This window comes from Bos javanicus, chromosome 10, assembly GCF_032452875.1.
Source record: "Bos javanicus breed banteng chromosome 10, ARS-OSU_banteng_1.0, whole genome shotgun sequence".
In the NCBI taxonomy this organism is placed as follows: Eukaryota; Metazoa; Chordata; class Mammalia; order Artiodactyla; family Bovidae; genus Bos; species Bos javanicus.
The window spans coordinates 18,829,543-18,847,366 of NC_083877.1; the positions used below are offsets into that span (position 1 = coordinate 18,829,543).

A 17,824-nucleotide genomic window follows, 5' to 3' on the forward strand; every position below is an offset into this window, starting at 1 on the left:
GTAATGGGGAACTTAATGTGGGAAGAAACGTCATAGGACATGAAGACATTTGACTCCTATTTAGCCATGAAGAAAGAAAAAGTAGTACTCTTTTCTCCACCCATCTGGACACCCCATCTTCCAACAAAATAATGTGACCAACATCCTACTATGTAGGAGAAAATTTACAAAGACCTAGAACATGATATAGTAGAGAGTGAAATATTCATCCTATTCAGTAAATTTAGGAGTTACAGATATCTGGGACAAAGGGAAGCAGGGGAGAAAACCCAAATCTTCTAAACAGTCTGGCACACATAAGAGAAATAATTCCAATTTCCGGAGTAACACTATTAATTAAAAGTATTAACCCATTAATACGTACAAAATAGTTACACAAAATAAAAACTGAAAAGTTACCAGTATTTGAAATGAAAACTGAGAATGTAATTACTCACTTCTAATAACTCTGAGACAACAGGCAGAACTTCAGGATTACAGATATCTATGGAGTCATCCCGGTATGTCTTCTTTTTATAACAGATATTACCCAAATGTAGTATTGCTGAGAGAAGGGAGAAAATCCTGTGAAAATAAAACCATAAATTACAGCTTGCTTATGTGACTTCTCTTAAGCTTATTTCACTCTAAAATTCTAATGAAGCAAATTAACCACTACAAATACAGAGTATTCAGTCTTCAGATAAATAAGAAATATGAGGATAATAATCATAACTACAATTTCTTGAGTGTTTACCATGTCGGGCACTGTGCAAAGTGCTTTATATAAATCCACTTTAAGAACTGTATCTACATCAGATATACAGATACAGTTGTTTGAAGGGGACTTTTTTCTTTTTGTTTTAAATTTTATTTATTTATTTTTGACTGTACAGGGTCTTCATTGCTGCATAGGCTTTTCTCTAGTAGTGGTATGCAGGCTTCTCATTGTGCTGTCTTCTCCTGTCACAGAGCTCGGGCTCTAGAGACTGCAGGCTTCAGTAGCTGCGGCACATGGACTCAGTAGTCGTGGCTGCCGGCTCTAGAGCACAGGCTCAGTAGTTGTGGGGCACAGGCTTAGTCACTCCATGGCATATGGGATCTTCTCAGATAAGGGACTGAACCCATGTTTCTTGCCTTGGCAGGCATATTCTTTACCACTGAGCCACCAGGGAAGCCCTAAAGGGGACTTAATATTGTCTGAATCTTCTGTGGTGTTTCAAAAGTCCATGACTTTCTAAGTGCTCTTTATCCTACCTGGAATGTCCTTTCCCTAAACTGTCTATTTCAGATCTACTGAATTAGAGATACCAAGGGAACATTTCATGCAAAGATGGGCTCGATAAAGGACAGAAATGGTATGGACCTGACAGAAGCAGAAGATATTAAGAAGGGGTGGCAAGAATACACAGAAGAATACAAAAAAGATCTTCACGACCCAGATAATCACGATGGTGTTATCACTGACCTAGAGCCAGACATCCTGGAATGTGAAGTCAAGTGGGCCTTAGAAAGCATCACTATGAACAAAGCTAGTGGAGGTGATGGAATTCCAGTTGAGCTCTTTCAAATCCTGAACGATGATGCTGTGAAAGTGCTGCACTCAATATGCCAGCACATTTGGAAAACTCAGCAGTGGCCACAGGACTGGAAAAGGGCAGTTTTCATTCCAATCCCAAAGAAAGGCAACGCCAAAGAATGCTCAAACTACCGCACAATTGCACTCATCTCACATGCTAGTAAAGTAATGCTCAAAATTCTCCAAGCCAGGCTTCAGCAATACGTGAACCGTGAACTTCCTGATGTTCAAGCTGGTTTTAGAAAAGGCAGAGGAACCAGAGATCAAATTGCCAACATCCGCTGGATCATGGAAAAAGCAAGAGAGTTCCAGAAAAACATCTGACTATGCCAAAGGCTTTGACTGTGTGGATCACAATAAACTGTGGAAAATTCTGAAAGAGATGGGACTACCAGACCACCTGACCTGCCTCTTGAGAAATCTGCATGCAGATCATGAAGCAACAGTTAGAACTGGACATGGAACAACAGACTGGTTCCAAATAGGAAAAGGAGTACGTCAAGGCTGTATATTATCACCCTGCTTATTTAACTTATATGCAGAGTACATCATGAGAAACGCTGGACTGGAAGAAACACAAGCTGGAATCAAGATTGCTGGGAGAAATATCAATAACCTCAGATATGCAGATGATACCACCCTTATGGCAGAAAGTGAAGAGGAACCAATAAGCCTCTTGATGAAAGTGAAAGTGGAGAGTGAAAAAGTTGGCTTAAAGCTCAACATTCAGAAAACTAAGATCATGGCATCTGATCCCATCACTTCATGGGAAATAGATGGGGAAACAGTGGAAACAGTGTCAGACTTTACTTTTTTGGGCTCCAAAATCATTGCAGATGGTGACTGCAGCCATGAAATTAAAAGACGCTTACTCCTTGGAAGGAAAGTTATGACCAACCTACATACCATATTCAAAAGCAGAGACATTACTTTGCCAACAAAGGTTCGTCTAGTCAAGGCTATGGTTTTTCCTGTGTCGTGTATGGATGTGAGAGTTGGACTGTGAAGAAGGCTGAATGCCAAAGAATTGATACTTTTGAACTGTGGTGCTGGAGAAGACTCTTGAGAGTCCCTTGGACTGCAAGGAGATCCAACCAGTCCATTCTGAAGGAGATCAGCCCTGGGATTTCTTTGGAAGGAATGATGATGAAGCTGAAACTCCAGTACTTTGGCCACCTCATGCAAAGAGTTGACTCATTGGAAAAGACTCTGATGCTGGGAGGGATTGGGGGCAGGAGGAGAAGGGGACGACAGAGGATGAGACGGCTGGATGGCATCACTGAGTCGATGGACGTGAGTCTGAGTGAACTCCAGGAGTTGGTGATGGACAGGGAGGCCTGGCGTGCTGCGATTCATGGGGTCACAGAGAGTCGGACACGACTGAGCGACTGAACTGAACTGAACTGAATTAGAATCCTTAAGAGAAAGGTCTTAGAATTTGTATTTTTTTAAACAAAGTAACCAAGGTGATTTCTTTATTATTACATTTTTTAAATGCTTTCCCACATCATATTATACTGATCATCATATTATAATGCCTTTTTTAAAAACAGTAATGGAGACCACTGGACTATATGATCTAATATTAGGCCCTTACTGTGAAACATCTACATCTCAATTGTCCTTCCCTCCTGTCTCAGAAGAACACATGCCTCTCTTCCAGCCAGTAGATAATCCCTATACTTGGGCTCTACATCTCATGAACTCAGTTTACTCAGGGACGTTATTATACCTATTTTCTATCTCTCACCTAAACTTGACAAGAACTTTCTATGAAAGTAAGCTCACCTGTCTTTTACTTTAAGCAACCCACCCTTACACCCCACATTGTTTCCTTCCCTTCACAACAAGCGTCATAAAGCAACAGTTAAGGAAGGTACATGGAGAGGTTTGGGGGGCACCATGAAGTCCTGTAATAATATGCAAATGTTTATGGATTACATTTTTAGGAAGAAGAGCTCTAATTTTCAATAGATTCTCAAAGAATTCATGACAAAAGAAAGCAATTCAGAACAAGTCTTTTACAAAAATAAATTTCCTAATTCTAAGTAATGCTTAAGATGGAAAAGGCACTAGATCAGGAATATTAGAAAACTGTTTCAAAGGATCTCTACTGGGGGTAAAGGAATACAATAAATAAACTCACTGTCTTCGTGTCTTGGGAAGAAATCCTACCATTTCCATGGCTAGTTGTAAGCGTTCAAAGTCATGCCTCAAATCTTCCCCCTCCACGGTGAAGCAATCCTGCTTTTTTAAGAAAAATGGAAAAGAAAAATCAAAATTACCTATTGAAAAGCAACCTAAGCCACTCAGAAATATAGTAATTTTAGATAAGCATACCTATGCATATTTAGATATCATCAAATTCATTAGACTCTTATCCTACTACAAGCATGCAAACCAAACATATACCTACCTAAATACCAGTATGTTAACTTTTCCCTCTTCTTCACAACCACCCAAGCAAGGATCTCAAAAGTAACTTACAATAAAGAGCTAGCAAGAGTCATAAAATGTTCTGATACCAAGTTTGATTTTGAGTGGTTCTGAAGAGTCTTGGAGATGCGAAGCATTTAAGAGATCAATTGCACATACAAATGTTATTTATTCAACAAATATTTAATAGATGCCTACCTATATGCAAGATGCTGAACTAGATCCTGGGACACAAAAATATATTTTAGAAGAGGCATTAATTTAGTTGAGAAGAGGAGCCTACACTTAATATAAAGATGTTTATATTACACCAACATTAGCTATCACATAAATAGTTCCTAACAAATAATATAAATAACATGGCAATCAGCAAAATAAAGACATATATGTGAAAGTACAAAAACTTTCAAAAGAACCCTCATAATATAAGCCAGTAAAAACAGTTATGGACTACCAGACTAAAAAATATTACTCTTCTAGAGCAACTCTTGCATTTCAGTTCCCCCAAAAGTCAAAAGGTAATACTGTACCATTTGGTAACACTGTAAATCTTTAAAACAATAAGAAAAAAAAAAAGGCTTTACCTGCCTTCACTATGTGTTCTCATAGTCCCTTTACACTTGTATTTTCAAAAACCTCCTCACATGTATTTATTTTTTAATGCCTATCTTCCTATGAAATGTTGTTATCAAATAGTCAATGAACACATGAACAATTATTTGTCTCATTTACTGCAGATTTCCAATATCAAGTCAGTGCTAAGAAGAAAGTAGGAAATTACTGGAGTAAATATACAATCAATGAATTATTTAACTGAATGAGACATTACTTTTAAAGAAATAAACAAAGTGCTCATCTATTTTTTAAAAAGTACTTATTAAGTATCTACCATGTACAACCTGCTTTAGGGACTATAAAAATGAATATATATAAATAATAAGATTTTAAACACTGTCTTAAAATGCTATTAAAAATAATTCTATTCTCTATAGAAAGGTACACATGGATTTTAAATTCACTTTAAGGAAAGTTCTGACTATAAAATTTTTGGTAAGTAATTTTAAGACATATTTCTACAGACATGACAACATCCTAACCCACTAAAAAATTTTAACTTAACACATTTTTCTCTTTCCTAAAGCTTTTTAAAAGCTCTTTCTTTTCTTCCCCCTAAAACCACAAACAGCTCAGTCATTTTATAATTTAGTAAAAATTTTTCTGTAACAAATAAGTGGAGGGAAAACAACCTATGCTTCAACTTGTGTAAACTCAGTAATACAGTAATGATTCTCATAAATGACAGCTGCTCTTATCTACCTCAAGAATGAATAAAACAGTGTGGATAAAATTTTGAGAGAATAAATTGAAAAAATAACTAAAATATAAATACATTTATACCTGCTGTTATCTATAATCAAATGTTCTTCAGAAATATAAGACCAAAATCGTAATGAACTTTTAAATACTTGTATTTAACATGAACTTCCTTGATGACAATGGTATTAGAAAAACTAAGGACAGATTAATCTACCAGACCAGAAATACCATTATCTTAATCTGGGTTCATACGGATGCAAACCTTGAGACCAAGATTCAGTACAAGTAGCATTGGAATGTAGGGAAGGCAACGTTGCCTAAATAGAGTACAATATTAAACTAACTACCAAGGTGGGTAACTGGACTTTAATTCCAAAGTAACCTCTGGGAAACAGTATAAAAAATAGAAAGGTGAAGGAGCCCTAACACTTATATATCACCTCTCATCAGTTCTGGAGATAAGCTGTTAATTCCTAGGTACTTTTACAGGACCAGGCAAGAGCAAAGGCCTTCCAGGATTCTAAGAAAAGCTTTTAAGCACCAGATACAAATACTGGCTGTTGGAGGTCATTCAGAAAACAACAAAACAGTAAAGGTCAAAAAATGAGGTAGGAACTAACCAACAACTGTTAAAACCCTTTCCACTGAAAGAAGACAGTTGATTCCTAATGTCAAACTCAGCTCAGGCTCTAGTCTTATGTGATAACATGCCACCGCACACTCCCCACAAATACACCAAAATATTCTTTCAAGCTATCAGCACTTTTCCCCTTTGTATGAGATGATGACAACCCTTTCTTATAAGTACCTACACAACAAGCCTGGCATGTAGGAAGTATTTTGAGGGAGAGAAAGTGAAGAGCAAAATCAAATTATACACGTTTCTCATATGCTGTCTGTATTTCTTAGAATGCTATTTATAAAAATTATATTTTTATAGCTACTAGTTGATAATATAGGACATAAATCTGAATAATTGACTGAGAGTTAGTAAGGATGGCAGCTGCTGCGCACTAAGCACGGCGGCGGCCGCAACCGGCGGCAGCCGAGAGGAGCTACCCCACGTCCGAGGTCAGGGGGAGAAGCCGGGAGGACCCCATGCCCAAAGGGCGGTGGCCAGGAGGAGTTACCCCACGTCCGAGGTCAGGGGCAGCGGCCGAGAGTGCCAGGCTGCGACGGCGCAGGAACAGCCGAGAGGAGCTACCCAAGTCCGAGGTCAGGGACGGCGGCCGGGAGGAGCTACCCCACATCCGAGGTCAGGGGTGGCAGCCAAGAGCTACCCTGCGTCCGAAGTCCGGGGCGGCGGCCGAGAAGAGATACCCGCGAACGAGGTCAGGGGCAGCGGCCGGCAGGGAGGAGCTACCCCACGCCCCAACGCCCGAGGCCACGGGCGGCAGCTGGGAGGAGCTACCCTACGCCGGAGGCCAGGGGCGGTGGCCTGGAGGACCAACCCCACTCCGGAGGCCAGAGGCCGCGGCAGGGAGGACCAACCCCACGTCCAAGGAGCGGTGGCTGCGCAGGCACAGGAGGGCCTAGAGTAGCTATCCCACGTTGAAGGTCAGGAAGGGCGGCGGTGAGGGGATATCCCTTGTCCAAGGTAAGGAGCAGTGGCTGCGCTTTGCTGGAGCAGCCGTGAAGAGATAGCCCATGCCCAAGGTAAGAGAAACCCAAGTAAGATGGTAGGTGTTGCAAGATGGCATCAGAGGGCAGACACACTGAAATCATACTCACAGAAAACTAGTCAATCTAATCACACTAGGACCACAGCCTTGTCTAACTCGATGAGACTAAGCCATGCCCGTGGGGCAACCCAAGACAGGCGTGTCATGGTGAAGAGATCTGACAGAATGTGGTCCACTGGAGAAGGGAATGGCAAACCACTTCAGTATTCTTGCCTTGAGAACCCCATGAACAGTATGAAAAGGCAAAATGATAGGATACTGAAAGAGGAACTCCCCAGGTCAGTAGGTGCCCAATATGCTACTGGAGATCAGTGGAGAAATAACTCCAGAAAGAATGAAGGGATGGAGCCAAAGCAAAAAGAATACTCAGCTGTGGATGTGACTGGTGATAGAAGCAAGGCCCGATGCTGTAAAGAGCAATACTGCATAGGAACCTGGAATGTCAGGTCCATGAATCAAGGCAAATTGGAAGTGGTCAAACAAGAGATGGCGAGAGTGAATGTAGACATTCTAGGAATCAATGAACTAAAATGGACTGGAATGGGTGAATTTAACTCAGATGACCATTATATCTACTACTGCGGGCAGGAATCCCTCAGAAGAAATGGAGTAGCCATCATGGTCAACAAAAGAGTCCAAAATGCAGTACTTGGATGCAATCTCAAAAACAACAGAATGATTTCTGTTCATTTCCAAGGCAAACCATTCAATATCACCGTAATCCAAGTCTATGCCCCAACCAGTAACGCTGAAGAAGCTGAAGTTGAACGGTTCTATGAAGACCTACAAGACCTTTTAGAACTAACACCCCAAAAAGATGTCCTTTTCATTATAGGGGACTGGAATGCAAAAGTAGGAAGTCAAGAAACACCTGGAGTAACAGGCAAATTTGGCCTTGGAATACGGAATGAAGCAGGGCAAAGACTAATAGAGTTTTGCCAAGAAAATGCACTGGTCATAGCAAACACCCTCTTCCAACAACACAAGAGAAGACTCTACACATGGACCTCACCACATGATAAACACCGAAATCAGACTGATTTTACTCTTTGCAGCCAAAGATGGAGAAACTCTATACAGTCAACAAAAACAAGACCAGGAGCTGACTGTGGCTCAGATCATGAACTCCTTATTGCCAAACTCAGACTTAAACTGAAGAAAGTAGGGAAAACCACTAGACCATTCAGGTATGACCTAAATCAAATCCCTTATGATTATACAGTGGAAGTGAGAAATAGATTTAAGGGCCTAGATCTGATAGATAAGAGTGCCTGATGAACTATGGAATGAGGTTCGTGACATTGTACAGGAGACAGAGATGAAGACCATCCCCATGGAAAAGAAATGCAAAAAAGCATAATGGCTGTCTGGAGAGGCCTTACAAATAGCTGTGAAAAGAAGAAAAGTGAAAAGCAAAGGAGAAAAGGAAAGATATAAGCATCTGAATGCAGAGTTCCAAAGAGTAGCAAGAAGAGATAAGAAAGCCTTCCTCAGCAATCAACGCAAAGAAATAGAGGAAAACAACAGAATGGGAAAGACTAGAGATCTCTTCAAGAAAATTAGAGATACCAAGGGGACATTTCATGCAAAGATGGGCTTGATAAAGGACAGAAATGGTATGGATCTAACAGAAGCAGAAGATATTAAGAAGTGGCAAGAATACACAGAAGAACTGTACAAAAAAGATCTTCACGACCCAGATAATCACGATGATATGATCACTCATCTAGAGCCAGACATCCTGGAATGTGAAGTCAAGTGGGCCTTAGAAAGCATCACTATGAACAAAGCTAGTGGAGGTGATGAAATTCCAGTGGAGCTATTTCAAATCCTGAAAGATGATGCTGTGAAAGTGCTGCACTCAATATGCCAGCACATTTGGAAAACTCAGCAGTGGCCACAGGACTGGAAAAGGGCAGTTTTCATTCCAATCCCAAAGAAAGGCAATGCCAAAGAATGCTCAAACTACCGCACAACTGCACTCATCTCACATGCTAGTAAAGTAATGCTCAAAACTCTCCAAGCCAGGCTTCAGCAATACGTGAATCATGAACTTCCAGATGTTCAAGCTGGTTTTAGAAAAGGCAGAGGAACCAGAGATCAAATTGCCAACATCCGCTGGATCATGGAAAAAGCAAGAGAGTTCCAGAAAAACATCTATTTCTGCTTTACTGACTGTGCCAAAGCCTTTGACTATATGGATCACAATAAACTGTGGAAAATTCTGAAAGAGATGCGAATGCCAGACCACCTGACCTGCCTCTTGAGAAATCCGTATGCAGGTCATGAAGCAACAGTTAGAACTGGACATGGAACAACAGACTGGTTCCAAATAGGAAAAGGAGTACGTCAAGGCTGTATATTGTCATCCTGCTTATTTAACTTATATGCAGAGTACATCATGAGAAACGCTGGACTGGAAGAAACACAAGCTGGAATCAAGATTGCTGGGAGAAATATCAATAACTTCAGATATGCAGATGATACCACCCTTATGGCAGAAAGTGAAGAAGAACTAATAAGCCTCTTGATGAAAGTGAGAGTGGAGAGTGAAAAAGTTGGCTTAAAGCTCAACATTCAGAAAATGAAGATCATGGCATCTGGTCCCATCACTTCATGGGAAATAGACGGGGAAACAGTGGAAACACTGTCAGACTTTATTTTTCCGGGCTCCAAAATCACTGCAGATGGTGACTGCAGCCATGAAATTAAAAGACGCTTACTCCTTGGAAGGAAAGTTATGACCAACCTACATACCATATTCAAAAGCAGACACATTACTTTGCCAACAAAGGTCCGTCTAGTCAAGGCTATTGTTTTTCCAGTGGTCATGTATGGATGTGAGAGTTGGACTGTGAAGAAGGCTGAGCGCCGAAGAATTGATGCTTTTGAACTGTGGTCTTGGAGAAGACTCCTGAGAGTCCCTTGGACTGCAAGGAGATCCAACCAGTCCATTCTGAAGGAGATCAGCCCTGGGATTTCTTTGGAAGAAATGATGCTAAAGCTGAAACTCCAGTACTTTGGCCACCTCATGCGAAGAGTTGACTCACTGGAAAAACTCTGATGCTGGGAGGGATTGGGGGCAGGAGGAGAAGGGGACGACAGAGGATGAGATGGCTGGATGGCATCACTGAGTCAATGGACGTGAGTCTGAGTGAACTCCAGGAGTTGGTGATGGACAGGGAGGCCTGGCGTGCTGCGATTCATGGGGTCTCGAAGAGTCGGACACGACTGAGTGACTGAACTGAACTGAACTGAAAGATGCTGAAGATCATTTAAGAAAAAAGAATATAAAAAAACATAGCCTGATTTGAATCCCAATTACATTATTAAATTGCTTCATCACCACGGGGGAAGTCACTTAAATTCTGAGCCACTGTTGTTTCTTGTGTGAAAGGTAATCATACTAACTACAACCAGCGGTTTTATAATGATCAAATATAATATGGATGGTAATGGTTTTTAAATGGAAAAGCATTTGCAAAGGAAGTTGTGCAGCATGCAGAGACCTTCGTACTGGACTGGCATAAAGCCAAAAAGGCAGAATTTGAGGGAATGACCCCAAATGTATAAACTGTTGGACAGTGAATAGCAGTAAAAGTGTTATGCTGTAGAAATGCTTAAGATATGGAGGATGTAAATATTATGGATTCAAAGGTTCCTGTCCAGTTGCATAGGATTCCTGGAGCAGGTCTACTTCATGGGAAAATGGGAGGTCAGGTACAATACAAATGGTTGGGTTCCTATAAAGGCAGTAATGACCAGGAAAGCTTGGCCTCACTGAGAATATGATGTTTTAATCCCTTTGCAGCATGGTGTTCAGTATCCTGAGACCCATTCTGGCAATTCTCACTAAACTCGCCTGATAGTTGGACCCAACTATTCAAAGTTTAATTCAGAAAAATTTTAAATTAGGTGAAACTGTTTACATTGAAGTTATTCAGAACCAGCTTTAAGGTAAAATGATTAGAATAGATAATTATCATTTAAAGAAGGGAAATTAGCATTTACCATATATCTTCTACATACCAGTCAATATCAGAGTCACTTGCCATATATAATCTTTAAATTCTCAAAACACAAGAAGTTAATTATGCATATGTACATTTTATTATACCTATATTTATAGGAAAGAAAATAGACTCAGCAGTTAAATAAGTCACCCAAATAACAGAGGAGGTTACACCAAAATCTGTTCTAAGTCCTCTGCTATCTTTCATGAAACACTAGTTGCTTGAGCTTGTTTTATTAATAGGTGATTTAATCCCTTTTAAGGAATTAATACAATGGGCAACAACAGGTCTCTTGTTAAAAGCAGTTTTCTTACTTAAGTTCCCCTTGGGATCACTTATACAATTTCATACAATGTATATTAAGTAATATAGCACAAACGGCAGAATCCTCCTTAATCCTCTCTTCCCATAAAGCTAGTCACATAAGTTCTAAAAACTCAGAGTAAGACAAGTTTACTTTGCCCCCAAATATGACATAAGGAGGTGTGAAGAGGAAAAAATTAACCAAAAAATCCTCAGATAGACTACTTGCTTCCATTAAAATTACCTTGCAAGAAAAAGCAGAAAAATTAAAGTTCCAATGATAATAGATTTGAAAACATAATAAATAAGAGGATAGTAATGAAAGTAATATTAAGGGAGTAGGAGAGTATGGCTACAAATTTCTTCTAAAAGGAAAAGATGGATGATAATGCTTTCAATGGTGGCGGCAATAGTGGAAACATTTACAGTGTGCTTTATATAGCAGGCAATGGCACCCCACTCCAGTACTCTTGCCTGGAAAATCCCATGGATGGAGGAGCCTGGTAGGCTGCAGTCCATGGGGTCGCGAAGAGTCGGACACGACTGAATGACTTTGCTTTCACTTTTCACTTTCACGTGTTGGAGAAGGAAATGGCAACCCACTCCAGTGTTCTTGCCTGGAGAATCCCAGGGACAGGGGAGCCTGGTGGGCTGCCGTCTATGGGGTCGCACCGAGTCGGACACGACTGAAGCGACTTAGCAGCAGTAACAGTATTAAGCATTAAGCAATACATTAAGCTCTGTAGATGCACTAATTTAATACTCACAAAAGTTAAAGACCATTATTTTCCCCTTAAAGAGGGGATGAAAACAAAAAGACAAGTCACCTGCTTGGGTTCTCAAAACTAACAAGTAGATGAGCCAGTTTTCTAATCAGGTCTACCTACTTCAGAACCTAAAAATTCTTAAGCATTACTTAGACTGTCTAAATAGCAGACCAGCTGACAATCTCACTGTAAGCTCTGTACAGGCAATCAAGTCTTATATTCACTATATGAGTTTCCCAGTCTCCTACCTACTTCCCAATGAGGTGCACACAATCAACTGGCATACTAAGCAAAAGATTAAAGCTTCTCAAGAGAAAAAACAGCATAAAATTCTTCTACTAAACATTATCAGTATCTATAAATTTACTGTCTAAAATTTATTTTCTAAAACATCAAATCTGAAATTACAAACTACTTTATGAAACGGTACTGCAATTAAACTGAAGGAAAAATTACTAAATCTACTCAAAATCTGATAGTCTTGCAATTAGCAGAGTTTGTAATCACATGCAGTGAGAATTAAAGTGATAGTTATTTAAAGCATGATTAAGACATATTACGTTTCCAGGAGGAGTAGTTAATACATTAGTTCATTAGTTAATGAATATATAGATGAGTGTGTGTTTTCAGCCTTTCACATCTGACCTAGTTGCAAACTGAAGTAAAGGAAAAAGATTTTTTTATGTTCTATTTACAATTATAAAGTTGTTTTTATAAATTATAACAAATAATGCTAAATTTACCTACTCATTTTATATTACATCATATATGCCTTTAAATCATACTTAATTTGAAACATAAAATAATCTTATTTAAAGGAATTTCAATTCTTAATTTTTTAGAAAATTACATAGAGGCTATAGCCTCTCTTGTTATTAAAAAAATGCATGCATTCATTATGTGAAGACTGTTAACAGACACATAAAACAGGAAGGATGCAACTTTTTAAAATAAACAATAAATACTACCCATAATAGGAGGATAACTAAACTACCACATAAGAATTGAAATAAATAAAGAAATGTCAAGGGAAAAAAACCCTATGGGTTATAATGATCCATAACAATGCTGAAATTAGGAATGCAATCAATGTATTATTTTTCAAAATAAATACTGAATATAGTCCAAATATAGCCCCCCAAAATCCAAATAAGGTAAATTGTTTTTAATCAATAAACCACACATACACAAAAAAGTCAATTCTAATAAAATAAACACTGATTTATCTTCTTTGCTAGATTCTTTGTTTGTATTTCAGCTGACTTTCTTCCTAACTAAGTCACAAAAAGGGTCCTTTAGCAGGAACACAGGATACTTAGGCACTTGTACTGACCGGCTCAGAGTCAAAGCAATAATCATCCCAGCTCTGTCTGAGGGGTTTCTTTGTTATCTGAAAGTAAGGCAGATTAGTTAGGTAGAAGTAATGATTTTTACACTCTTCTAATGATCTCTTAGATGTAGTGTTCGGGTAGTACCGCCATTATCCAAAGAAAAGTTATTTTGTATAGCAGCAGAAAACAACTAGATAAACATTCAGATTCTGGGAGTCATATATTATTATAACCAATCCATATTTGCTATTGTTCAGTTACTCTGAAATTTGTAATAACTGTTGAGTCCTATAGTCTGCAAATACTGATCCTAAGATAAGAATATGTATAATATGGCCAGTAATTACAAAAAGATCTGGAAGAGGAGCAATAAACTCCAGATTTCTCTAGTATTAATTTTAGGGGCTTTCCTAGGTGGGACAGCACTAAAGAATTTGCCTACCAATGCAGGAGATGTAAGATTCCTGATTTGGGAAGATCCCCTGAACAAGGAAATGGCAACTCACTCCAGTATTGTTGCCTGGGAAATCCCATGGACAGAGGAGCCTGGTGGGCTACAGTCTGTGGGATAGCAAAGATTCAGACATGCTACACAAATGCACATCAGCTTATTTTATCAGCAGTTGCTATTTTTTCAGAAGGAAAATATTTTATCATCCCAATATAAGGCAAATAGTTTAAACAGGGAAGGGGAAAAACTCGAAAGCTAAATCAATGTTTTTTTTAATATACTTAATTCAATACAGTAAAAATGCCTCATATTGTACCAAGAAGTTATATTTTAAATAATTTTTAAATCCTCATTATAGTAACAGAATTGTTGGCTTATATAAATATGTAGTTTCAAAATTATGAAATATCAGTTATACAGCCTGCTCTATATCTTACAAAGTGTGAGATGTTATTTTCAAAGCCCTAAATACATACTACAATCTTTGAGCCACCATCCAAGTGTCAATTTAATATCCCTCAGAAGAACTTTTAAAATTACCATAAAGGAATTTCTTTTCACAGACATTACATCTTGCCTCAAACAATTAAAAATGAGGGGAGACAATCTGTTACCTAAATGATGTACTGTCAGATCAATTTCATTATTACTGATACTAGAATTTTTGTTAATATAAGAAATAAAATCGAACAAACCAATGCAATGAAAAGTTGTGAGAATTACTCCTTATTATGGACGTTTAGGGGAGAATTTTTTAAGTTTCAAGGTAAAACACAAATTCTCTAAGTCATTTCCTTTAATGAATTTTCACACTGAGTATTTAATAGGATAATCACTAAATTATAAAAATAATCATACTCTAAGTCACTATATAATATCATGCAAAGAGGTATATATATTAGGCTTCAAAACATGCAAATACAAGTTTCAGTAATCCTTTGTTAGGGCAAGCATTAATCATTAGTAACATTTAACATGCTCTGGTCTGTAAAAGGTAAATCACTTTACTTATTGAAAAGTGTCAACCATTTTTCTAAATTAGAGGTATCTATAAACAGTTTATTATTCTCCCAAAGAGTCTCACAAAAAGCAAAAGGCACATAACTATCTTTTATGATTCATATAAGAATAAAAATAATTTTTACATTTGAGAAGTACATCACATAAATTTTTAGATAGTATACATGAAAATGCTAGTTAACAGCCACGACCAACCAGGTTGCAAAAACAGAGTACTAGGGAAAAAACTTTTCTCAAGAGCTAAAATTTAATAATGCCTTACATTTCAAAATGATATTCATGAACTCTCACCTGATTGAGATAATGATATTCTTCTGGTTGTTTAAGATGGAATGCTAATCTCTCTTCTTCACTTGCTCCTGCCAGAAGGTAATAAAATACATGATAGTTCCTGTTGGAAACAAAGAAGTATGGTTTTATAATGAACATGGTCTATGGTTATCATTTAACAAGAAAAAGAAATTAATTTATAAACGGTTTCAGCTTTGCTTCATCTTTTTAATACAAAGGTGATAAACTCTACTGAAATACTACAAGGGAATTCTCTGGCAGTTTAGTAGTTAAGACTCAGTGCTTTCACTGCCATGACACAGGTTCAGTCCCTCGTAGGTGAACTAAGATTACACAAGCCACAAGGGATGGCCAAATAATAAGTACTAAAAAATAAGATAATGTTTTGTATGCTGAATCAAAAGACAAAGGTGAAGGCAGCAATACACTAAAGACCTCTAAAAATTCCCTCCACAAGACCAATTAGAAAACTAGCAAATTTGTCAGAATCAACTCTAGAAATCAACCAAAAATGTAAAGCAATCTAGAGAGTGTTTATACAAGAAAAAGAGCTGAATTTCAGTATAAACAGAACCTTGGTGGCCTTTTAACTTGCCCTATTCCATCTCCTGCTTACCAGATACATATAGCTTTCAATACCCACAGCTTACAACTGAGGTGGACACCAGAAGTCTGGCAGCTTCCAGAAGAGGGCAGAACAGGGGTGAAGTTCATTTAGAACCTCATTCCCTGAAAAATACCATTATTTGAACTGTCTGGTAGTTCCATGGATGAAGTCACTTTCATTACTATTGATGTCTTTATTTGATACGATTCGGAGTTACTACCCCAGTATGAAAATCTTTGTTTCAGAGACATTTGTAAGAAACAATTAGTGGCAATTTTTTTGAATGTATCAGCTGCCTGAACCGATGAATAAATATTAGGGCAAACTGTAAGCTAACCAAACAACTTAAAGAGAAATGCTGGGAAATGAGACATCCACAAAGGCTTTAAAAAGCTCCAATGAGTTCCTGGGAATCTAGAAGGCCATAGGCATGCATAAAGTTGTGCCCATGCCCAGGGCTGCATGTCTACTCAGCAAAGACAAGAGGAAATACTAAGCTCTCACCTATCACTAACTCTGAAGATCTCCACAAGCAGGAAGTAAAGACTAAGGCAGAATTATAAAATGCCTGCCTAGGAGTTAAAAGTCATGGTCCCTGAAACAAACACTAGAAGACTTACTGTTACCAACCATTTATGGAACTCTCTGTTCAATCACTCCCTGGTGGCTCAGACGGTAAAGAATTTGCCTGCAAAGCATAAGACCCAGGTTCAATCCCTGGGTCAGGAAGGTCTCCTGGAGAAGGAAATGGCTAAGCACTCCAGTATTCTTGCCTGGAGAATTCCATGGACAGAGAAGCCTGGCAGGCTACAGCCCATGGGATCACAAAGATTTGGACACGGCTGACCAACTACCACTGAGAAGCTAACCAAGGGCTTCCCTGGTGGCTCAGTGGTAAAGAATCCTCCTGCCAATGCAAGAGACACGAATTTGATTCCTGGGTAGGGAAGATCCCCTGGAGAAGGAAATGGCCACCCACTCCAGTATTCTTGCCTGGGAAATCCCATGGACAGAGGAATCTGGCAGGTTACAGTCCATGGAGTAGCAGAAGAGGCAGACACAACTTAGTGACTAAAAAACAAGTTAACCAAGCAGGTATTTAAATGGCTAAACTCGAAAAAAAGTTAGACTTCAAATTAGCTCAGAAAATTCACAAACAGCAGGAACAAAATTAACAACCACAAATCCTAGGAGGGGGAGGAACTCGTATCTACAGCTCCCAAATGATTATTTTTAAAGTCCAATTATTATTCTAAATGTCCAATTTTCAACAAAAATTTAAGTCATACAAGGAAACCAGAAACTGTAACACATACAAAGGAGAAAAACAATCAATAATAACTGTTCCTGGGGCAGTCTGGAGACTAACTTACTAGATAGGACTTTTAATTAGCTGTTTTAAATACATTCAAAAAACTAAAGAAAACCATGTTTAAAGAACTAAAGCATGAGAATGATGTCTCGTCAAATAGAAGCTATAGATGAATAGACAAATTATAAAAAATAATCAGAAAGTAATTCTAGGGTTGAAAAATATAATAAAATGAAAACCTATCTAGAGGAGCTCAACAGAAGATTTGTAGGCAGAAGAAAGAATCAGTGAACTTGAAAAAAGGTCAGTTAAAGCTAGCTAGTCTGAGGAAGAGAAAGAAAAATTATCAGTCTCAAGGCTTTGTGGGACACCATTAAACAGACACCAACAAATGCACAATATGGAACACCAGTATATGCACAATGGGAGTGCCAAAAGCAGAAGAAAAGAAGAGAAAGAATATTTGAAAAAAATAATGACCAAAGTCCCCCCAAATTTGATGATAAACACTAAGCTCTACATCTAAGAAACTTAATGAACTCCAGGAGAGAAAAACTCAGAGATCCACATCTGGACAAATTAAAACTATTAAAAGACAAAGACAAAATTTTCAAAGCACCATGAGAGAAATGCCTCATCAAGGGATCCTAATGTAAGATTACCACCTGATTTCTCATCAAGAGCCATGGAAAGGAAAACAGATTCAAAGTACTAAAAGAAAAAAAAAAAATCAAGA

At 38.4% G+C, this 17,824-nt stretch overlaps 1 protein-coding gene across 15 annotated transcripts in view; it reads right to left on the reverse strand.

The window, feature by feature from the left end:
• Positions 1-17,824, reverse strand: part of MYO9A (myosin IXA) — a 257,820-nt gene that overhangs the window by 168,947 nt on the left and 71,049 nt on the right. For 6 of the 15 annotated variants that reach the window (XM_061430250.1, XM_061430244.1, XM_061430242.1 and 3 more), the window contains exons 5-8: positions 15,170-15,269; positions 13,410-13,466; positions 3,705-3,805; positions 438-564 (exon numbers count right to left, since the gene is read on the reverse strand). In XM_061430250.1, the coding sequence (XP_061286234.1) occupies positions 438-564; positions 3,705-3,805; positions 13,410-13,466; positions 15,170-15,269 (385 nt within the window). The remainder of the gene's footprint in view (positions 1-437; positions 565-3,704; positions 3,806-13,409; positions 13,467-15,169; positions 15,270-17,824) is intronic. The other 9 variants (XM_061430254.1, XM_061430252.1, XM_061430257.1 and 6 more) reach the window with 3 other exon arrangements.